Source organism: Corythoichthys intestinalis, chromosome 3, assembly GCF_030265065.1.
Source record: "Corythoichthys intestinalis isolate RoL2023-P3 chromosome 3, ASM3026506v1, whole genome shotgun sequence".
NCBI classification, from domain to species: Eukaryota; Metazoa; Chordata; class Actinopteri; order Syngnathiformes; family Syngnathidae; genus Corythoichthys; species Corythoichthys intestinalis.
In genome coordinates this window covers 61,251,557-61,276,580 of record NC_080397.1, presented here as the reverse complement: position 1 = coordinate 61,276,580, position 25,024 = coordinate 61,251,557, and the positions used below count along the sequence as shown (strand labels likewise).

Sequence of the window (25,024 nt, the reverse complement as noted above, 5' to 3'; positions counted from 1 at the left end):
TATAATAATTTGATGTCAAAACCCCTCTTAATGTTTTCGTTTTAATAAAATTTGTAAAATTATTTTTTTGACGTCGCAGGGCGGTGACGTCACATGGGTACGCTGTCAGTAGAGCTGGGAATCTTTGGGCACCTAACAATTCGATTATAAAACGATTATTGATGCACCTCCCTCCCTTTTTTTTTTTTTTTTTTTTTTTTGTTTAAATGTTTTGTACATTAGTTCCAAAATTGTTCAAAAATCCTCTCAGGCTAAACCAAACTACTATTTCAGTATCAAGTTAACATATAACAGTAAACAAATATACAAAAATAACAGTAAATAAAATACTCCAGTCCCCATTCTGTATCAGCAATTTTAAACTACATTCAATTAATTTATTGTTGTGAATCAACTCTTACAGTTGTTAAAATTGCTCCCGTTATTCCATAATTTCGCTTCCGTCTACTTTTGAGATGTCAAAGTTTTGAAACTGTTTCATCATTTAAAAATAAATTCAAGACGAGATTTTGCCGATTTAGGAGTATTTTAGATAAAAAGTTAATTAGATTTGCTACAACAGAGCCTTCTAGAGAAGTCTACTGCTTTAAGATGGCGGCTGTTTACTAACACCGGCAAGTCCGTCATTTCGCATCTCTGTTCAATAATACATGTTCTAACACAGCCGTCGTCTGTCATATTGCATCTAGTTCTACATATATAGGATATCTACTGTAGCCGTTTGTTTGTGGCAACTAGCAACCGAGCGTTGTTTGTTGTGGCTGTCGGCCGCAGTCAGGTATGATTGTTTTTTTTTTTTTTTCTAGCGGCATGAGTTGAACATGATATTTACTCTCGGTCCGTTCCTCATTGTGTCCCAAAGACCGCGCTGACTGTGTTTTACTTCCGCTCTACCTGGTATAATTCAATAATCGGAATTTGAAAGTTTGTGAATCGTTCTCGAATCTTCCACGGCCGAATCGCGAATAATCTAAGAATCGGAAATTTCGCACGCCTCTAGCTGTCAGACTTCCACAGTGTCACTCTTTGACTACATTAACAGGTCATCTGCCCTTCCAATTTGAACCCGAGTGGAACATTAATGAGAAGGACCGCAAAAGCAAAATGAACAAGAAAGACAGGATGAGACGGGTAGCGTTCATGTGTCAAGTTCACTAGTGACAGCACTCCCCTGCTCTAGTGACGAGAGCAGGAGAGTGTTTAATGTCAAAAACTGTTTGCAGATGTTCACGGAAAACTATCGTGTGATCCAACTTATTCCAATATTCTTTTGTAGATAGTTAGCATCCAGACCTGTTGTGTGCTTTAGATATGATTAGAGTATACAGTGAAACACAGCGGTTTGATTATTTTTGCTGATAGCCCGGGGCCGTGCATCACAACACACAAAAACGTTTGCCTCTACCGAGACGTCTAATGGCGTCTTATTTTTGTCATGTAAAAGCAGATGTCCAGATTGTTGATCATCCTGCTGGTTGCTTCCTGGTAAATAAGCGACACGGAAAATGAATGATTGTATTATTCTTAGTTTGATTGCTGGCTATTCATATGATTTTCTGCCCAACAGATAATAATGACGCCTTATTTTGCACATTGAGATCTAAGAGGCAGAGAAATGCGAGTGGACACAGGCGTTCAGACTCGTAGCTTGGACCGCGCCGTTTATTGGCATAAGCTTTGGCAAATCCTTCCCAACAAAAATAAGTATCATATAGTGAAAATACAACAAAAATAATATCCATATATGTCTAAAAAAAAATAATGTTCACAAAAAGAAAAGTGCTCCAATCTGTATTAACGAGGCCATATTCTCACACAGTTAAACAACAATGCAAAGAGAACTGGCATTCACAAATTCACAATCAAAATAGATATGCGAAATACACATAAAACTTACTCAGACTTTGGTCAACTCTATTTAAACATTTTAGACACTCGTTTAGCTCAACAAATACACTGGATGGCAATATTTAGTCACAATGTACAAACTATGATGCTGGGAGCCATTATCATGAGTCTTGTATGTCGTGAAGACAACATACAAATAAGGCACAATGGATCCGCACTACAGTGTCAGTCGAGAGACAAAACACACTCATCATTGGCTTGATCTGTAATTAAGTTGGAACTCACCTTTGATACCTTGTGGTGTATTTAAATCGCTACCTTAATTAGTTAAAGAGTGACACTGTGGAAGTACGGCAGCGTACCTGCGACGTCAACAACAATGGTGAACTACTAGTTTAATTTTTTAATTTAAAAATTGTTAGAAATCTTATTAAAACGAAAACATTAACAGGGGTTTCAATATTTAAATGATTAAAACCTGTACTAACATTTATCTTTTTTAAAAACTACATGTCTTTCTGTCCGTGGTTCCCTTTAAGGACCGCAGAAAGTCAAGCCTTCGACTGGACCACTTTTTAAAACAATGAATCCTCATGTTTATGTTTGCAGACGCCAGAGGAGAAGACTTTACTGCTCCTGACCGACGAGTATCAAGAGCAGATGTCAGAGTCCACGTTTTTATTCTTGACCCTTGACCTCCCTACGGCCCCCTTGTACAAGGATGAGAAGGAGCAGCTAATTATCCCACAGGTCCCACTTTTCAACATCCTGGGAAAGTTCAATGGAAACACAGAGAAGGTAAGTGTTCAGTGGTTTATCTAATGCATTCAAATGAGACACCGTGTGTACAATTGTGAGGCAAATATTTGGACCACGTATTTGTCGTGATGGTTTGCCGGTTTTCACCAAAACAGATGAAAATAAACATTACAAGACGAATAACCAATATTTGCCTTGTAGCTCATGCTGATTCTCGTGAAAGGAAAGCTAATTTTTACTTTTAAAATACTTGGAACTGTTAACTAGTGCTGCAACGATTAAATGGTTAATTCGAGTAATTCAATTAGAAAAAAAGCTTCGAATCAAATTTGTTGCTTGAGGGAATCATTTAATTAGTGTGCATTATAATGGTTTGTTTTGATAGTGTTTGCATTTAGTTTTATTGATTTGGATGGATACACTGCCCTCTAGTGGCAACAGTGAATATGACATAGCTAACATGGCTGGATACAGCTGCTCACTGTTAAGACCAATATAATAAGTTTTTGTTTGAGCTAATATGATTGTTTATGCATTTTAAATTTAGTTTAGAGATATATTTAGTATTTCTTTGTGGGAATATGTGTTTGAACGATTTATTAAGAACACTAAAAAAAAAAAAAAAAAAAAAAAAAGTTGACATTTTATAGGATTTAAGCTAGCGTACTTTTGCTATACAAGTAGGCCAATTGTTCTTTTGTTGTACTTCGATTCACATTTATTATTTTTTTATACCGTTTGAGGCTAAGCTCAGGTATTTTATTTTTAAATGCATTTATTGCTCTTGTGAAATGAAAGTGCAATTCTGAATAGTTTGAATGCTCTTTTGAAAGTTCAATCTTAGAAAGCCTTTGTTTTACATCTCCAAAAATTGAATCGCAACTAATCCAATTACTCGATTATTTGAATTAATTGATAGACTAATCGATAACTTAAATAATCGATAGCTGCAGCCCTACTGTTAATGCTGTGAATTAAGCTAGAGCTAACACAGCTTCCCTAATAATTGTGACACTTCTCGCAGCATTTTCCCCCATGAAACTGCATTTGCTTTGACTCACGCTGCAAAAAAAAAGATATAAATGACTCATTTTATATTATCCACTGATGTTCATTAATACTTATTTAAAAACTAATGTTCCCCCAGGAGTACAAAACGTACAAGGAGAACTTCCTGAAAAGGTTCCAGTTGACCAAACTCCCACCCTACCTTATCTTCTGCATCAAAAGGTTTACGAAGAATAACTTCTTTGTGGAAAAAAATCCTACCATCGTCAACTTCCCCATCACGTATGTGTTGCTGTTGCTCTAAGAAGGGGGTGGGGAACCTTTTTGACGGAGAAAGCCAAAACGCACAACATATTTTAAAATATGATTCCACGAGAGCCGTACAGTGTGCAAATGTTCTGTTGCCAGCTTGTCAGAGTTCATTTTGTGAGGACCATTTTTTTCGTGAATGCATTTAAACTAAGGATGCATGATATCCATTTTTTTGAAACCGATATCGATGACTTCCTGCTCCTCAAAGCAGATACCGATAACATTTTTTAAAAAATGTATAACCTGAGTTTTTGAACACCTGGAGGTTTAAAAAAGGAAAAAAAAACAGTGGTGGATTCAACATAGATTTGCCTTTGATCTCAATAGATTTTTCATAATGACATGAACAAAACAGTGCGTTTCACTTCTGCACTGCCCGACAGCCAGCTAAGAATGAATGCACTTCCATAAACCACAAGGATTGGTCTTTTCATGCTTTTATGGGAAGACCCTCGTCTTAATATTGTGAAAGTACAACAGAAAAATACATATTCAATGCTCAATTTACAACAAACTGCACAATACACTTATATACACAACTATTATATGTAGGGCTGTCAAACGATTAAAATTTTTAATGGAGTTAATTACAGCTTAAAAATTAATTAATCGTAATTAATTGCAATTCAAACCATTTATAAAATATGCCATATTTTTCTGTAAATTATATATATATTCTGTAAAATAAATTGTTGGAATGGAAAGATAAAACACGAGATGGATATATACATTCAACATACGGTATATAAGGACTGTAGTGGGCATTTCACTCTACTGTCATTTAAATCTGTCTATGCTGTCCTCACTCCGAAGCGTCTACTTTTTCCAAAGCTAGACAGCTAGTGAACGACGCCATAATAATCAGACTTCTTTCTTTTTCATCTGATTTATTTATAAAATGGCCTCAAACCATTGTCCTTTTTAGACCGTCGTAAAACTACCCAAAAAAAGTACACAAGCATTGCATTAGCAACAACGTTAGCTTAGCACGCTATACAGGTTCACAAAACATAAACAAAAAGCGTCTCATACAAAAAATATAACATTTCGCTTACTAACATAATATGTGCATTATTTACAACAACCATACTTACGGACAAATCTTGTCCAAGGATCATATAAGCACAACATTACAACGTAGGCGTCAGCCCGAGACGTCCTGCAGCCATATTGAACTGGCAAGACAACAATAAACCATGTCGCAAAGCGACCACAAGAGTTCGCTGTTAGCACAAAAAACCTTGCTGTAAAACTTAAACTTTTGTAAAACAAAAGGCAGAATACTGTCTGAGCGGGACATGTGCGGTAATTGCGTCAAATATTTTAACGTGATTAATTAAAAAAAGTAATTACCGCGCGTTAACACGATAATTTTGACAGCCCTAATTATATGTATAGCATAGCACACTAGCTTGAGATACTAAAGTATTGGCTGGCTTCTATAACACAACAACTTATGAGGTTCTGGACAAATGACCCTTCACCACAGAAGTAAACATATATTACACATTCATATGTTATAGTAAACATAAAATACTTATTACATATATTTCCGAGGCGGAAACGTAACAGAAAGCACTCACGATTGTCAATGCTTCTGCTAGACACTGCAATGTGTAAGTGAATGAACCAAACTACTGTAACAAAAAATAGATGCAGTGAATTATTCTGACCAGCAGGTGGCAGCAATGCCCCACAAATGGTCAACTGATTTCCCATACTAGTGTGTACTGTAAACTGTAAAGCCAGCACACAATGTTATTGGATTTATTGGGATGAAGTCATAATTCCTATTATCGGACCAATAATTATCGTGCACCAGTAATTTAAACATTACTCAGAGGCGAGAATGAGGTCATGCTCGGCTTTTACAAGCAGCCGCTGAGTTGTGATTGAAATTAATGTTAAGAAAACAACAATGAAAACCTAATAATACAACATCGTTACTTGGGACACTACTTGGAAAATAACAAATAGAAAGATGGGGTGGCCGAATGCACTATCAGCTCATCACAGCTCGTTCATGTCAAGCGAGCCGACCGGTTCCACATTTGAGATTACAGTTGGCGGCGAGCCAGATAGACATAGGTTCCCGACCCCTGCTCGAAGAAATACATAGCAATTACTATAAAATGAAATTAGAAATATAGAATTTAAAATCATTGTCGAAATGACCTTCCCTTCATCAGGAATGTTGATCTTCGGGAGTATTTGACAGAAGAAGCTCAAGTGACGGAGAAGAACACAACGTATGACCTCGTTGCAAATGTGGTACACGATGGGAAACCATCGGAAGGGGCCTACAGGATACATGTTCTGCATCATGTAGGTTCAGCCTCAAGGTGTACAATGTTGAGCCCTGGAGTGTGTAAATCCTTGTTTTGTCTCAGTTGAACTGACCGTACGTTTTTCCTAATCAGGGAACTGGAAAGTGGTACGAGATGCAGGATCTGCAGGTGATAGACATCCTCCCCCAAATGATCACTTTGTCAGAGGCCTACATCCAGGTGAGCCGTCTTTGTGTTTACTGGTAGTCCCTGGGTTACGACGTATTCGATTTACACGATTTCGACGCCAGTTCGAATACGACGCCAGTGTCTCATATGTAATTTTGTCACCATTTGTTTTTTTTTTTTAGTTGCAGAACAAGTACCTTATTGTACCTCACAATACATGATTTTTTACTCTATTAATAAGACGTGTTCTGTCCTCACTAAATGTGAAGTTGTTCAGCTTGACAGACGGTACACAAAGACAATTATGCTTTTTGAAGCTTTTAACTTCCTTAACTTTTGACAATTTGTAAAGCTATAACACATACACTAATGTTCAAAACAGCACGCACACAAAACAATTGGTGTTCAAACGTCCATCTAGTCTGATCAATATTTAAATTTAGTAGAATAAATTTGCCTAACAAAATTCTGCCATCTTTAATGCCATCAATACTATTTACAATTCTCATAGCAAATCGCTCGCACGCAACTCCACAAACTGTAGTCGTAAAGTTAAGTACAGTAGAGCTGAAACAAATACTCGAGAAACTCGAGTTTAAAAACTGATCCGAGTAATTTTATTCACCTCGAGTAATTGTTACATTTTGACAGCTTGAAGCATCACGTTTTGCCCAGACTACTTTTAATGCGGGACAACGCGCTAATGTCACGTGCGTAGAGGAAAAAGTAATTAAAAAAAACAACAATTTACTGCAGCCGACAGCCGCTACAAACGATGCCGACGTTGCTAAAACTAGCCCGCATGATGCTACGGTGGTAGCAGGTAGCGTCTGATGGGTCTCATAGAGATCACATTTATGTTGAAATGGATGCGAAATGACAGTCAGCGGCGTTAGTAAACAGCCGCCATCTTAAAGCAGTAGACTTTTAAGCGCTAGTAAATAACATTAACGTTACTGTCACTCGCTCACGTTAGCCCTGCGAAGGGCTAGGTTTCTATTAATTATGACCACTGTTGATGCGTGGCTAACGTGTTTTACATACAGACTTTATTTAATCTATCAAAACATAGCGCTGTAGAGTGATGATGGTGTAAAATAAAAACTTAATAATGCTAACAGTCAATTTTAGCTCAGTAGTCATTGCTGAATAAAACACCAAGTAACACTGGTCCCTAATATGCTCCAATACAGCAGGTATCATACATTTATTTTAAACACTGCAAAAACTCAAAATCCTATCAGGACTTACAGTATAGACTAATTTAAAACTTAACTACAACTTAGCTTGACACAAATGGAAATTCAATTGAAACACGTGGGAAAAACACCTAACTTTTAAGTGATGTGTGTTATCAAGCGTAATGGCATTTTTAGGTAAGAAATACATATATACATATATATTAGGGCTGTCAAACGATTAAAATTTTTAATCGAGTTAATTACAGCTTAAAAATTAATTAATCGCAATTAATCGCAATTCAAACCATCTATAAAATATACCATATTTTTCTGTAAATTATTGTTGGAATGGAAAGATAAGACACAAGATGGATATATACTTTCAAAATACAGAACATAAGGACTATTTGTTTATTATAACAATAAATCAACAAGATGGTATTAACAGTAACATTCTGTCAAAGCCATCCATGGATAGAAAGACTTGAAGCTGTTAAAAGATAAATGTTAGTACAAGTTATAGAAATTTTATAATAAAACCCCTCAATGTTTTCGTTTTAATAAAATTTGTAAAATTTTCAATTAAAAAAAAAAAAAAATAGTAGCCTGCCATTGTTGATGTCAATAATTACACAATGCTCATGGTTGCTGAAACCCATAAAATCAGTCGCAACCAAGCGCCAGCAGAGGGCGACAAAACTAAAAAAAAAAAACACAAGTAACAAGTGGCGATTACACTGTGCTGTCATTTTAATCTGTTTGAGCGGGGCATGTGCGTTAATTGCTTCAAATATTTTAACGTGATTAATTTAAAAAAATAATTACCGCTCGTTAACGTGATAAGTTTGACATCCCTAGTTTTTTTAAGTTTTTTCCCACAAAGTATAATTAAAAACATATATAATATATATATATGTAATATATTTATTAGGGTTGTCAAACGATTAAAATTTTTAATCGAGTTAATTACAGCTTAAAAATTAATTAATCGCAATTCAAACCATCTATAAAATATGCCATATTTTTCTGTAAATTATATATATATTCTGTAAAATAAATTGTTGGAATGGAAAGATAAGACACAAGATGGATATATACATTCAACTTACGGTACATAAGCACTGTAGTGGGCATTTCACTCTACTGTCATTTAAATCTGTCTATGCTGTCCTCACTCCGAAGCGTCTACTTTTTCCAAAGCTAGACAGCTAGTGAACGACGCCTTAATAATCAGACTTCTTCCTTTTTCATCTGATTTATTAATAAAATGACCTCAAACCATTGTCCTCTTTAGACCGTCGTAAAACTGCAAAAAAAAAAGTACACAAGCATTGCATTAGCAACAACGTTAGCTTAGCACGCTATACAGGTTCACTAAACATAGACAAAAAGCGTCTCATACAAAAAATATAACATTTCGCTTACTAACATAATATGTGCATTATTTACAACAACCATACTTACGGACAAATCTTGTCCAAGGATCATATAAGCACAACATTACAACGTAGGTGTCAGCCCGAGACGTCCTGCAGCCATATTGAACTGGCAAGAAAACAATAAACCATGTCGCAAAGCGACCACAAGAGTTCGTTGTTAGACAGCACAAAAAGCCTTGCTGTAAAACTTACCAAAAGGCAGAATACTGTCTGAGCGGGACATGTGCGTTAATTGCGTCAAATATTTTAACCTGATTAATTAAAAAAATCAATTACCGCGCGTTAACGCGATAATTTTGACAGCCCTAATATTTATGAATAAATATATTAATAAATTGTGTTTAAGCACTTCATATGTAATAATAGCATAGGTTTTAAACATGTTGCTGTCCCACTGATTTTTTTAAAAACAAGAATAAAGTAGAAAAAGGCTCGTCTTTATTAAATGCTTCATTGAGTGAGTCCACTCAAATCTGCTCACGCCGCTCACTTACACACAATGAGTTGCCACAGCAAATGTTTAACAAGCTTAACGATGATTGATACATGCGGCGCTTTGAAGTTTCGGCTTCCAAGCATCTCTGGCAAAATCAAACCTTAACGTCAATCATCGTTAACTTTATTAAGCAACTTCAGTGCACTGCTTGACCAAGAAGAGCAGCAGGAGGGAGAGGGAGACTATGTGACTGGATCAGGACAGCTCATCTGTATTTATTTTTTAATCGAAAAAAAACCCCCCCAAAAACTGCAATGGACTGAGAACAAGAAGTAGTGAGGGATCACTGTACAAATGCATACACGAGCATACAGTATATTACCTGATACAACTTACAGCCTTATGTGGGTCAAACTAGAGAGTCTGCTTCTCATTCATACAAGGCGACAGTCCAGCCAGACCCAATGCTTTCCCCAGAGGGCAATGTGTCTTCCATCACTGAAGAAAATACAATACTTTTGGACTTTTTGGATAGTTATTTTGATATTTCAGGGGCACTTAATAAACGGTAAATTCCAACTTATGCAGCCAGCTAATATTTATGTTGTCCATTAATCTATCAATTAGTGTGAATAATCGAATAAACAGGTTTGGAACATTTAATGCATTTCAGAGTATGTTTTAGGAGATGTAAAACAAAGGCTTGCCAAGATTGCACTTTCAAAAGAGCATTAAATAAAAAATCCTCAAAAGCTGTAAAAATATAAATAAAAGAGGATCTTAGTACAAGAGAAAAATTGGCTAGCTTGCATAGCAAAAGTCCGCTATCATAAATGCTCTAATTTTTTACAGTACTCCTAACAAATTGTTCAAACACATATTCCCACAAAAAATGGCTAAATATACCTTTAAACTAAATTAAGAATGCATTTTTTTTTATTTATAGCTCAAACAAAAACTTACCTATGTCCTCACAGAGAGCAGCTGATTCAGCATGTTAAATGAGTTATGTCATATTCACTAATGCCACTAAAGGGCAGTGTATCCACCCAAATCATGAAAACTAAATGCAAACACTTTTAAAACAAACCATTACAGCGCCAATCTAAAGAAATATGCGAAGCAACAAAATTTGATCCAATCCTTTTTTCCTAATCAAATTGAGTTAATCGATTAATCGTTGCAGCACTATTAGGAGCGGAACTCGTTTGTAACCTGGGACTACCTATACAGAGATTATCAGAGTTATCCATTTGTTGTAATCATACCATTTTTATTGGGTGAGTAGTGTGTCAAGTATTGATGTTCCTTCTTCTGTAACAAATGTTTACATTGATCATCAAACAAAAAGGCTCTGTGGCTTAACAACTCATTACTTTACAGGAATGTCTGAGAATTTTATATCCAGCGGACACTCTTTAAAGTTGAAGGCCTATTAGGTTGTTCAGTTCAGAATTCTATTCAAAATTGCAATACAAATGTTCACTGATGCTCAATTTAACACTGGGGAAACTAGAAATTGGAAGTATGACATTCAACTTTTGTGGTTCCACTGAATAAGCAAATCAACATGTCAAGTTTATTTTTTTGTTCTCAAGTGGCATTGACTCAACAGATGATACAGATTCCATTTTGATCTGTCTTGCAGATTTGGAAGAGGCAGGAGAGTGATAAGGACATAAAAAACCACACTGGTGCATAGTGGTTACAAAAGTGCATGACAACACAGAAGATTTCTTACAGTCAACGAAAAAAAAGATCAAGAGCACGTACATTTTTTTTTTTTTTACACTGTTTCAAAATAAACCGTTTCATGCCCCTACAGTATGTTGTCCATCTGAGCAAAACCGCTCTTATCATGACCTTTCAGTCATCTGAAGATGTTTAATATCAACCACACAATGTTTAAAGATTCATTGACCAGAATACAACTAAAAAATACTCAGCAAATAATGGTTGTGATTTAAGCCTGGCTCTGTCATATTTTTCCATGCAGTGAAGAATTATATAAAAAGAAGAAGAAAAAAAACCCCACAATGTAAACATAGTATATGAGGCTAATGTGTGCCTGCGCAGGTATTTGCTTGAGAGCTGTCACTCCTTCCACATGTGCTTCTTACAGAATGCCACGTTCTGAAAGAAAAACAAAAAATATTACAAATCAAAAAAGCAGGGTCACTCAAACCACTATCCATTCAAGGCAATTTTAAAATGACTGATTCTTGTTTACAAAAATGATAGACTTTAAAGAAGGGTAATGCAAAATCACTATCTCTGAACATATGACTTTCCTACCCTTCTACCACTGTGGTTCCCATCCAAGAAGTTTTGTAGAAATGGTGCATGTTGCGTTATGCTGGTAAAAAAACAATGTAATAAACCTAACTCATCAGCAAAACGAAATAGTGATATATTGGCAGTGATTGATGAAGTACTCACTTTTTTGTGCTTAAGTAAAAGTACAGATACAGGTGCAAAAAAGTACAAAAGTAATTGCTTTAACATTTACAAGTATTTTCTCCTGATGCAAAAATGTAATATATATAAATGGCAGAAAACACAGACAAGGCTGAAAAAGCAGTTTCTGGTCTTGCACCCGCTTTAAAATAGCTCTATTTTAAGCCAAAAGAACTGTTGTGTTTGATAGAACAATATGTCTATACAGTATGCTGTCATAGCAGATTGATGGCGCATTGAGCCCCCGAACTATTTTGAATTTGTCCGTTTTACCCTGGAGACCCCCTTTTATAGACACCGCGCCACCGCTTTTGTTTCAACCCAGCCATAAAATGAAGGTAAGTAATTATATTATTAGAAATGTCGATCGTTTTTAGCTTAGAATCATTAATTGATGTCGAATATTTACTTTAAAAAATGTATAAAATTATTTACTCGCATATTTTAAACTTTTAAACAAATTACGTCACAAATTACACACTCCTGTGGAAAGAATTCATCACCTTCGTGTTCAAAGACATATTCATATACAACTAAAAAATAACCCTGTGAGAAGTTCATAGAATTCATAAATTTCATATTAATTGTATCAATAATAAATAATACATTTTAAATTCACGTAATTTAAAAAAAATCGAGAAGTTAATAGACGTTAATATAAACTAATACATTTTTAAACTATAGTAGGGCTGTCAAACGATTAAAATTTTTAATCGAGTTAATCACAGCTTAAAAATTAATCGCAATTCAAACCATCTCTAAAATATGCCATATTTTTCTGTAAATTATTGTTGGAATGGTAAAATAAGACTGACATAAACATTCAACATACTGTACATAAGTACTGTATTTGTTTATTATGACAATAAATCCACAAGATGGCATAAACATTATTAACATTCTTTCTGTTAAAGGGATCCACGGATAGAAAGACTTGTAGTTCTTAAAAGATAATTTGAGTACAAGTTATAGTAATTTGTTTAGAAAAAGAACGTCTCCTGCTCCGCCCACATGCATGATGGGAAATTGGGTAACAATAACTGTCAGTGATGGCTGCAAATGGTATACAGTATGTTCTATGCTGTGTTCAATTAGGCGTGTTAAGAAAAAATGTCTCCTGCTCTGCCCAAATGCATGATGGGAAGTTGGGTAACCATGACTGTTAGTAGTGGCTGTCAAAGCTTAAGCCAATGAAAGGCGCAGTCCAATGAACGCCTGTGTCCATTCGCATTTCTGTGCGTTTTCGCTCAATAAAACGACGTCATTGTAAACTGTTTGAGGCAACGCATGAACGGGTCATTCCGTGCATGTGTTAATTGCGTCAAATATTTTACCTAGGGCTGTCAAACGATTAAAATTTTTTATCGAGTTAATTACAGCTTAAAAATTAATTATTCGTAATTAATCGCAATTCAAACCATCTATAAAATATGCCATATTTTTCTGTAAATTATTGTTGGAATGAAAAGATAAGACAAGCCGGATATATACATTCAACATACGGTACATGAGTACTGTATTTGTTTATCATAACAATAAATCAAGATGCCATTAACATTCTCTTAAAGCGATCCATGGATCGAAAAACTTGTAGTTCTTAAAAGATAAATGTTAGTACAAGTTATGGAAATTTTATATTAAAACCCCTCTTAATGTTTTCGTTTTATTAAAATTTGTAAAATTTTCAATCAAAAAATAAACTAGTAGCTCGCCATTGTTGAAGTCATTACACCACACACTCCCCAAGCCCATAAAATTAGTTGGACCCAAGCGCCAGCAGAGGGCGCCAAACAACAAAAAACAAGTAACAAGCGGACATTACACTGCTGTCATTTTAATCTGAGCGGGGCATGTGCGTTAATTGCGTCAAATATTTTCACGTGATTAATTAAAAAAAATAATTACCACCCGTCAATGCGATAATTTTGACAGCCCTAATTTTAATGTTATTGATTTAAAAAATTAATTACCGGCCGCTAACGCGATAAATTTAACAGCCCTAAGCTAGAGATTTTTTGATCCTGCCTTTTTTTTTTTTACCCTGCCTCTTAAAAGAATCGGAATCGATCGTTTGGAACTGGAATCGAAACATGGAACCGGAATCGTTCAATTTCAAACGATCCCTGTTGAGATAATTATCGAGGTTTGATTGATTAAATATTAGATCGATTGATTGAATATTTGCTTGTGCTCATATATACCATAAATAATACATATTGCCATATTTTTCTTACTAATATAACCAGTAAATGATTATTGCTTGCTATACCAGTTTGTAGTATAATGCTTAAGTGTTACAAAGAGTAAAAGAGGGTCGGGATGACAACTGCCTTGCTTCAGGGCCGCATCATTGCGTAACTAGACCTTCCGAGGCATCTTCAGCACCTGGCGTCTCGACTTTCGTCTAGACCTTTGAGGACAATTTTCCATCCGAGGACATCTTCCATGGCCGCAGCGTTGCATAACTGAAGTGTCTGGGTCATTTTGACTGTTTACATGATTGTTTTGACTGTTTACATGAGCTCTTGCTTACACACGTGTATTTACTTAGTTCCACCTACATGCACACACATATCCATTCGAAAACCACATGGGTGTCTCCAGCTTGCTCTCCCCCTCCCACAGGGCAGCATCCATTTTTTAGGACAAACCCCTAAATAAATTACCAAGGAGGATTTTTTTTCTTTCGATCAATTTTGGTGACTGTCACGAGTCACTCTTTTGCTCTCCTTGGCCAAGAAAACTGAGTGTCTTCCTTCTCTCCTTATTTTTGGGTGATTTTACAATGTCTACCTAAGGATCTATTTTTGAACTTGACAATCCCCAACCCTAATGGTGGGAGAATTGTTATTTGTGAGCCTTGTATTGCACACCGTATCGTGAGGTACCCAGAGGTTCCCACTCCTAGTGTTGAGTTTAACTTACGCCACACTTCTGAGCTGTGTTTGTATCTCTGCACCAGTAGCTTGGCCCCCAAGTGCATGGATTGCTTCCCACTAGCTCGGACTTGGCAGTGCACAGATCAGCTCTCTGTTGGACACACAAAAGGTGAAGACAAATCTCACAATGGCACAAAATGTCACAACTATGTCTTTTCGATACATATGTAACATCGGTCTCATGAAGTGGTTTGTCCTGCACAGACTTACTTCGCAAATGTCTTTACGGTGCCCCTGATTTTCCAAAACCTGCTGCAGTCTTGCACCGTAAATTTTGGTAAACGCCTCACACTGAAAAGATATAAAATAGCACAGATGTGATACTACCTCAGAAGACTTATTGAGTGATGACTTTGACCATGTTAGTAGCAGTGACAAAAAGAAAATCGCACCTTTGGGATAGCATTGGGGTGACGATCGCACACAGAATGGAGAAAAGAGGACGTCTGAAGCTTTGTCGCATTCACGCTCAGTTGAAGTCTGCTCAGTACAGCCAGCGTACGACATGAATCACAGTCCGAGGCTGGGGTCACCTCTGAAAATTCATCACAGCATCAGAAGTTGGCCACGTCCATACATTCGGTTAATACAGCTGCAACTGACCTGGAGCAGGAGAGTCCTTGAACCAACAGACATGCAGCAGTGTACATATTGTGTGAGGGGCAGCTGAGGCCAGAAGGAACTCTACTATTTGTACGCCATATTTGTCAACGAAGTCATCGCACTCGTCCTTGTAGCTTTGAGGTAGGAGATCGCAAACCTCTCCCATGAGCTTCATCAAAGCATCCTTCAGAAAGAAAAAAGTGTCAGATGTTGGACAAGAAGAATATGGCACAGAAACTAGATATGATAACAGACCTCGGTCATGTTTTCTGGCAAGAGAGTCTCCAGTTTCTTGATAATGAACAAGCATAGCGTACAAGCCGGGTTGTACTGATCCTGGATGACATGGAAAAACAATTGAGAACATGTACAACAAGATTCAAAAGTTCAAATTTTCTACAACCTCGAGCAAAAAGTACGGAATCACCAGGCTCGGACGAGCACTCACTCAGACATTTTATCATGTAGAACAAACTCAGATAAAAAGCTTGAAAAAATAATGAATTAGTTCAAAAGTGCAACTCTTTAGCATTCAGAAATGAATTAAAAACATTGTGGTAGTCAGTAAATGTTACTTTTATAGAGCAAGTGCAGGGAAATATATATGGAATCATGAGAAACAAACAAAGAAATAACAATCAAAACGCATCTTTAGTATTTAGTTGCACCACTTCTGGCTTTTATGACAGCTTGCAGTCTCTGAGGCATGGACTTGATGAGTATTGTTCATCAATTTGGTACCAACTGTCTTTGATTGCAGTTGCCAGATCATCCTTGCAGGTCGGAGCCTTGCTGTGGACCATTTTTTTCAATTTCCACCACAGGTTATCAATAGGGTTGAGATCTAGGCTATTTGCAGGCCCTGACATGACTGGATGAGTCTTTCTCCAAGGAATGCTGTAACAGTTTTAGCTCTGTATCATAATGCATTGTCATCCTGGAAAATGACAAACATATTTTCAATTGAAGGGATAAGAAAGCCGTCTAAAATTTCAATGTAAACTTGTGCATTTAGTGAAGATTTAACCACAGCCATTTCCCCAGTGCCTTTGCCTGACATGCAGCCCTTATATCGTCAAGGACTGAGGGAATTTTTATGTCTTCTTCAGGCAGTCATCTTTGTAAATCTCACTGGAACAGCACCAAACAAAAGCTCCAGCATCATCACCTTGTCCAATGCAGATTGACTCTTGACACCTTGTCCAATGCAGATTCTTGACACTTGACAAGGTGATGATGCTGGAACTCTTGTTTGGTGCTGTTCCAGTGAGATTCCAGTCAATGTCATGGCCTGCAAATAGCCAAGATTACAACCCTATTGATAACCTGTGGTGGAAATTGAAAAAATGGTTCACAACAAGGCTCTGACCTGCAAGGATGATTTGGCAACTGCAATCAAAGAGAGTTGGCACCACGAAGAATACTCATCAAGTCCATGCCTAAGAGACCGCAAGCCAGAGGTGGTGCTACAAAATAATAGAGATGTGTTTTGATGGTTATTTCTTTGTTTGTTTCTCATTATTTAAATATATTTTTCCTCAGAATGAAGTGATTCCATTATATATATATATATCCCTGCACTTGCTGTCAAAATTATCGCGTGAACGGGCGGTAATTAATTTTTTAAATTAATCACGTTAACGTTTGGCGCAATTAACGCACATTCCCCGCTCAAACAGATTAAAATGACAGCAAAGTGCAATGTCCACTTGTTACTTGTGTTTTTGGCAGTTTTGTCGCGCTCTGCTGGCGTTTCGGTGCGACTGATTTTATGGTCTTCAGCACCAATGAGCATTGTGTAATTATTGACATCAACTATTGCGGGCTACTAGTTTATTTTTTGATTGAAAATTTTACAAATTTTATTAAAACGAAAACAGTAAGAGGAGTTTTAATATAAAATTTCTATAACTTGTACTAACATATATCTTTTAAGAACTACAAGTCTTTCTATCCATGGATCGCTTTAACAAAATGTTAATGTTAATGCCATCTTGTTCATTTATTGTTATAATAAACAAATACAGTACTTATGTACTGTATGTTGAATGTATACAGTGCCTTGCAAAAGTACTCGGCCCCCTTGAATCTTGCAACCTTTCGCCACATTTCAGGCTTCAAACAAAGATATGAAATTTAATTTTTTTGTCAAGAATCAACAACAAGTGGGACACAATCGTGAAGTGGAACAACATTTATTGGATAATTTAAACTTTTTTAACAAATAAAAAACTGAAAAGTGGGGCGTGCAATATTATTCGGCCCCTTTGCTTTCAGTGCAGCAAACTCACTCCAGAAGTTCAGTGAGGATCTCTGAATGATCCAATGTTGTCCTAAATGACCGATGATGATAAATAGAATCAACCTGTGTGTAATCAAGTCTCCGTATAAATGCACCTGCTCTTTGATAGTCTCAGGGTTCTGTTTAAAGTGCAGAGAGCATTATGAAAACCAAGGAACACATCAGGCAGGTCCGAGATACTGTTGTGGAGAAGTTTAAAGCCGGATTTGGATACAAAAAGATTTCCCAAGCTTTAAACATCTCAAGGAGCACTGTGCAAGCCATCATATTGAAATGGAAGGAGCATCAGACCACTGCAAATCTACCAAGACCCGGCCGTCTTTCCAAACTTTCTTCTCAAACAAGGAGAAAACTGATCAGAGATGCAGCCAAGAGGCCCATGATCACTCTGGATGAACTGGAGAGATCTACAGCTGAGGTGGGAGAGTCTCTCCATAGGACAACAATCAGTTGTACACTGCACAAATCTGGCCTTTACGTAAGAGTGGCAAGAAGAAAGCCATATCTCAAAGATATCCATCAAAAGTCTTGTTTAAAGTTTGCCACAAGCCACCTGGGAGACACACCAAACATGTGGAAGAAGGTGCTCTGGTCAGATGAAACCAAAATGGAACTTTTTGGCCACAATGCAAAACGATATGTTTGGCGTAAAAGCAACACAGCTCATCACCCTGAACACACCATCCCCACTGTCAAACATGGTGGTGGCAGCATCATGGTTTGGGCCTGCTTTTCTTCAGCAGGGACAGGGAAGATGGTTAAAATTGACGGGAAGATGGATGCAGCCAAATACAGGAACATTCTGGAAGAAAACCTGTTGGTATCTGCACAAGACCTGAGACTGGGACAGAGATTTATCTTCCAACAGGACAATGATCCAAAACATGAAGCCAAATCTACAATGGAATGGTTCAAAAATAAACGTATCCAGGTGTTACAATGGCCAAGTCAAAGTCCAGACCTGAATCCAATCGAGAATCTGTGGAAAGAGCTGAAGACCGCTGTTCACAAACACTCTCCATCCAACCTCACTGAGCTCGAGCTGTTTTGCAAGGAAGAATGGGCAAGAATATCAGTCTCTCGATGTGCAAAACTGATAGAAACATACCCCAAGCGACTGCAGCAGCTGTAATTGGAGCAAAAGGTGGTGCTACAAAGTATTAACGCAAGGGGGCCGAATAATATTGCACGCCCCACTTTTCATTTTTTTATTTGTTAAAAAAGTTTAAATTATCCAATAAATGTTGTTCCACTTCACGATTGTGTCCCACTTGTTGTTGATTCTTGACAAAAAATTAAAATTTTATATCTTTATGTTTGAAGCCTGAAATGTGGCGAAAGGTTGCAAGGTTCAAGGGGGCCGAATACTTTTGCAAGGCACTGTATATTAATCAGAGTTTTATTCATTTTTTTCTTAATGCATTGCCAAAATGTATATGAAAAATTATCGGGAATGATTGGAATTGAATCGGGAGCAAAAAAAAAAAAGCAATCGGATCGGCGCATACTCAAACTAAAACGATCGGGATCGGATTGGGAGCAAAAAACATGATCGGAACAACCCTAATTTGGTGTACATTCTACTTTGCTACCAGACGCACATGGGTGTTGGTGAGTGCAGGCATGTCTTTGTCGGCGTCATAGAAGGGAAGTGCCACCGCTTCCTTATGATTGTGGCCAGCACATAGCCCAAAATCTGAGCAGGTTGCTTCCACTTCCTAGAAAAGGCAATCACACATCATTGTTGTCAAATTGCTAAGTCCACATCTTTCAGCAAAGGATGTAACATACCCTGTCGCCAAGTGGTTGCAGCAGGAGTTTAGGCAAATAAGTCTTTAACTGAGCGTCACATTCCAACCCCTGTTTGTCTGGAAGGTGCTGGCAGAGCGCATGCAAGGTTTCATACATGCGCTCCTGCAAAAGCACATGCCATAATGCAATTAGCACTCATGGAATAATACTGACAAAGGTAAGATAGATCGAACATAATTTGATAAGGTCATTGTTCATTAAAAGACAAATTAAAGTGATGGGCACCTTATTGTCATGGCTGGGAATCATGTTATTAGAAAGCTGGATGATTTTGCTGCATTCTGAACAGAGACCCTTCTTACAAAGAGAACAGAAATTGTCATTGTTGATGTCCAACGTGTTGCATTTTAGTGAACACATATACTAGGGTGACTAAACGTCCTCTTTTACCCGGACGAGTCCACTTTTTACATACTGTCCGGGGCGTCCGGCTTGGGTTTTATAAATTCATGAAAGTTTGGTTTTCATTATTTTTCACGGCTGTTAAAACCAGTGTTGTTAATAACGGCGTTACAATATAACGGCGTTACTAACGGCGTTATTTTTTTCAGTAATGAGTAATCTAATTAATTACTTTTCTCATCTTGGCAACGCCGTTACCGTTACTGAGGCGGGAAAGGCGTGCGTTACTATGCGTTACTAAGTTGGTTGAATAAAAAAAAGTCAGAGAAACGGACTCACGGGAACGAGAGCAGAGCAGGAGTGGGGAAGACGCCGTTGCAACCGCGATGCTAGGTGGCTCCAATAATACCTGACTGCAGCCATAGCCGACAAACTACACCCACATGACACGGTAGATATCATATTATAGAACTAGATGCAAATGACAGACACTGCTGCATTGCCAACATGTTTTAAGGACTACATGCGTTTGTAAACAGCCGCCATCTTAAAGCAGTAGAGCTCTCAGGAAGGCCCTGATGTAGAGATCCTTCCTAGCGAACCTAAGTAATTTTTTTAAAATCTAAAATGCTCCTAAATCGGCAAAATCTTAACTTAAATCTATCTTTAAATGATGAAACAGTTTTAAAACTTACGCATGTTTAAAGTAGACAGAAGGGAACTAATGCAATAACGGGAGAAATTTTAACAACTTTAACGATTGATTCACAACTTTAAATGACTTCCACACATAGCAAAGGTTACTAGCTAGTTATCGCAATACCCTTTTGTCTAGTTAAGTTGAGGGTAAAGAATTGGGCTAGGGCCAATTGTCCCCCAAACCCTTTAAGCTTCACATTGTGTGACCTGTTTTTTTTTTTTTTTTTTTGAGAAAAAAAAAATATATATCACTAGTTACTTTGCCAAGTAACTAATTACTCTTACATTCAGGTAACTGAGTTACTAACGCAATTACTTTTTGGGAGAAGTAATTTGTAACTGTAATTAATTACTTTTTTAAAGTAAAATTAACAACACTGCATGGCACTAAATGCGTTAGTAGACAGCCGCCATCTTAAAGCAGTAGACCTCTCAGGAAGGCCCTGATGTAGAGATCCTTCCTAGCGAACCTAAGTAATTTTTTAAAAATCTAAAATGCTCCTAAATCGGCAAAATCTTAACTTAAATCTATCTTTAAATGATGAAACAGTTTTAAAACTTACGCATGTTTAAAGTAGACAGAAGGGAACTAATGCAATAACGGGAGAAATTTTAACAACTTTAACGATTGATTCACAACTTTAAATGACTTCCACACATAGCAAAAGTTACTAGCTAGTTATCGCAATACCCTTTTGTCTAGTTAAGTTGAGGGTAAAGAATTGGGCTAGGGCCAATTGTCCCCCAAACCCTTTAAGCTTCACATTGTGTGACCTGTTTTTTTTTTTTTTTGAGAAAAAAAAAATATATATCACTAGTTACTTTGCCAAGTAACTAATTACTCTTACATTCAGGTAACTGAGTTACTAACGCAATTACTTTTTGGGAGAAGTAATTTGTAACTGTAATTAATTACTTTTTTAAAGTAAAATTAACAACACTGCATGGCACTAAATGCGTTAGTAGACAGCCGCCATCTTAAAGCAGTAGACTTTTTAGGACGGCTCTGTTGTAGAGAACCTTCCTAGCGAACCTAAGTAACTTTTTATCTAAAATACTTCTAAATCGGCAAAATCTTGACTTGAATCTATCTTTAAATGATGAAACAGTTTTAAAACTTTCATATGTCGAAAGTAGAGAGAAGGGAACAAATGCAGTAATGGGAGCAATTTTAACAACTTTTAACAGTTGATTCAGGGTAAAGGGTAAATTAGGGTAAAGAATTGGGCTCGGGCCAATTGTACCAAAAACCTTCACAAAAAACTTCACATAGTGTGGCCAATTTTTTTTTTTTTTTTTTTTTGAGGGAAAAAAAAAAAAGTAATTATCACCAATTACTTTGCCAAGTAACTAATTACTCTTACATTCAGGTAATTGAGTTACTAACGCAATTACTTTTTGGGAGAAGTAATTTGTAACTATAATTAATTACTTTTTTTCAGTAAGATTAACAACACTGGTTAAAACTGACTGACGCTTTGCACAGAATACTACAGTACTGTGCTGCCTGTGACGTGTTCCCAGAGAAGTTGTGGTTGGTTGTGTCACACATGTATAGAGGTTGGTAGTAACGCGTTACATTTACTTAATTTTTTTGTACATTTACTTAATTTTTTGGGAGAAAAATGTACTTGTACAAGTAGTTTTACTAAGCCATACTTTTAACTTGAGTATATTTGTGAAGAAGAAACGCTATTCCTACTCCACTACTTTGGGCTACACTAGTCGTTACCATCTGCCTCCTTATTCTACATATTAGATTTCACTTTTTTTGTTGTTTCAGCATTTCTTTGCCATGTGGCAAAATGCATTTTGCCATGTTTTTTGCCATGTGGCATTTTTTTTGCCATGTGGTAAAATGGATTTTGTCGTGTGGCATTTTTTTTTTTTTTGCCATGTGGCAAAATTGAATTTGCCTTGTGGCATTTTTTTCTTTGCGATGTGGCATTTTTTTGCCATGAGGCCAAAACTGATTTTGCCATGTGGCATTTTTTTTGCCATGTGGTAAAATGGATTTTGTCGTGTGGCATTTTTTTTTTGCCATGTGGCAAAATTGAATTTGCCTTGTGGCATTTTTTTCTTTGCGATGTGGCATTTTTTTGCCATGAGGCAAAAACTGATTTTGCCATGTGGCATTTTTTCTTTGCCATCTGGCATTTTTTTGCCATGTGGCATTTTTTCGCAAAGTGTCAAAATGGATTTTGCCATGTGGCATTTTTTTTGCCATGTGTCAAAATGGATTTTGCCATATGGCGTTTTTTTGCCACGTGGCAAAATTTGCCAGGTTTTTTTGCCATATGGCAAAATAGATTTTGCCATGTAGCATTTTTTTGGCCACGTGGTAAAATAGATTTTGCCGTGTGGCATTTTTTGCCATGTGGCAAAATAGAATTTGCCTTGTGGCATTTTTTTCTTTGCGATGTGGCATTTTTTTGCCATGAGGCAAAAACTGATTTTGCCATGTGGCATTTTTTTGCCATGTGTCAAAATGGATTTTGCCATATGGCATTTTTTTTGCCACGTGGCAAAATTTGCCAGGTTTTTTTGCCATATGGCAAAATAGATTTTGCCATGTAGCATTTTTTTGGCCACGTGGTAAAATAGATTTTGCCGTGTGGCATTTTTTGCCATGTGGCAAAATAGAATTTGCCTTGTGGCATTTTTTTTTCTTTGCAATGTAGCATTTTTTTTTTGCCATGGGGCAAAAACTGATTTTGCCATGTGGCTTTTTTTTCGCAATGTGTCAAAATGGATTTTGCCATCTGACATTTTTTTGCCATGTGTCAAAATGGATTTTGCCATCTGGCATTTTTTTGCCATGTGTCAAAATGGATTTTGCCATATGGCCATTTCTTTGCCATGTGGCTTTTTTTTTGCCATGGGGCTTTTTTTCGCCGTGTATCAAAATGGATTTTGCCATGTGTCAAAATGGATTTTGCCATGTAGCATTTTTTGCCATGTGGCAAAATGGATTTGTTTATGGCAATTTTGGGGGGTATACGGCAGTTTTGCAGGCCATGCATGTCCATGCTATTGACAGCTATACACGTCCAAATTTTCCATTCATTTTAAATGGCAGAAAAACATGGGTGGCTGTGATTTTTGACCCCAAACACCCAACTCATCGGTGTATGCAGGCTTGCTTGTTTTGCAACACACTGTAAGATTTGTTTTCTTATCTTGGAAAGAGATCATGTGCGATGTTGCTTTAGCTTTAAACGGTCTGTGTTGAATGATCACATACAAAAGTACTAAATGTAACTTGTAGCATTAGCATAGATTTTTTTTACATGGCATCCAGGTGGGTATAATTCATTGAAAATAATGTGCTGTTTTGCTGCTGAGTGTGTATTATCACTAGCAAGTCCTTGCAGACGCTACAATATGTGCTCATCTGTCAATACTCATTCAAAATTGTTGGAAACCTTTATTTATTTTTGGATCAAAACTTGAAGACATTTGGAGTAAACGTCGACTAAAACTGGATGAAATCAGGCTGAGTTTTTGTCAACGAAAACTACACGAAGACAAACACATTTTGAAATGACTAAAATATGACTAAGACTAACAAGTATTTCCGTCCAGAAGACTAAGACGAAAATTAAAAGGGCTGTCAAAAACAACACTGGCTGGCAGGCTATGGTTTGATTTACATTATTTCACTTTAAAAAGAAAAATAGTTTTTTGTTGAAGAGGTTTTCTACAGAAGAGGTTTTTATTTAGAACATTATTTTAGGTTATTGGTTTGCACAGTAGGAAATAAAAAAGGCAGTTTTTAATTTTTAAACATTATTCTTGCCTTTTATTTATCATGAAATATATTTATCGTTGCTGTAAAGCACTTTGAAGACCTTTCAGGTTTTTGTCAAGGAATATAGAAATACATTTGATTTGTTATTCTAGGAATTTTGGTTATATGGCCATTTTTTGTTTGTTTGTTATAAAACTGATTTTTCTATCCCGACAGAGGAGGGGCACACTTTAATTACATTAAACTGATAAGGCACCTTTGGTCACCCTAACATATACGTATGTCATATGATTTTTTTTTTTTTTAGTAAGTCTTACCATAGGCTTGTGAGGGTCATTGATGACCATTGAGTATCCTTAGAAACCCCAGGCAGACATAAGAAACACAAATATAAAATACAGAATGTCAAATTTTAAACCTGCTAACAAATAAGCCGCATTCCATTCTGTACATTTCAATACATAAGTCAATTTCACATTTATCAATATTGCTCGTAAGGAACATTTTCGGTAGTCCATTAATGCGCACAATAAGGTGTCCACCTTCATCTTACCAGGGCATAAAGACGCCGTTAGGACCACCAGGAGAAACCCGAAAGCCAACATGATGTGCGAGTAGGAGCTGTACAGAATGACAAGCAGATGACTTGTATTTGTTTGTCGGACACACCGGAAGTTAGC

General features: G+C 36.8%; 2 protein-coding genes across 4 annotated transcripts in view; one reads left to right on the top strand and one right to left on the bottom strand.

Moving 5' to 3' along the window:
- usp39 (ubiquitin specific peptidase 39) overlaps positions 1-11,392 on the top strand; it is a 17,792-nt gene extending 6,400 nt beyond the window's left edge. The window contains exons 10-14 of the mRNA XM_057832409.1: positions 2,458-2,646; positions 3,755-3,897; positions 6,117-6,252; positions 6,348-6,434; positions 11,088-11,392. Of these exons, the coding sequence (XP_057688392.1) occupies positions 2,458-2,646; positions 3,755-3,897; positions 6,117-6,252; positions 6,348-6,434; positions 11,088-11,141 (609 nt within the window). The 3' untranslated portion in view covers positions 11,142-11,392. The remainder of the gene's footprint in view (positions 1-2,457; positions 2,647-3,754; positions 3,898-6,116; positions 6,253-6,347; positions 6,435-11,087) is intronic.
- On the bottom strand, positions 10,507-25,024 carry sftpbb (surfactant protein Bb). Of its 3 annotated transcripts, none has more exons than XM_057832411.1 (11): positions 24,898-25,021; positions 24,662-24,699; positions 19,778-19,846; positions 19,532-19,654; positions 19,342-19,458; positions 15,694-15,774; positions 15,439-15,622; positions 15,228-15,370; positions 15,046-15,126; positions 14,822-14,926; positions 10,507-11,572 (listed from the first exon to the last, which is right to left on the bottom strand). In XM_057832411.1, the coding sequence occupies exons 1-11, from the start codon at positions 24,947-24,949 to the stop codon at positions 11,534-11,536; spliced, it is 1,032 nt and encodes a 343-aa protein (XP_057688394.1). In that variant the 5' UTR covers positions 24,950-25,021; the 3' UTR covers positions 10,507-11,533. The 3 variants fall into 3 exon arrangements, with proteins under 3 accessions (XP_057688394.1, XP_057688395.1, XP_057688393.1); XM_057832410.1 differs by having other exon boundaries at positions 10,512-11,572; positions 19,778-19,849; XM_057832412.1 differs by lacking the exons at positions 19,778-19,846; positions 24,662-24,699 and having other exon boundaries at positions 10,510-11,572; positions 24,898-25,024.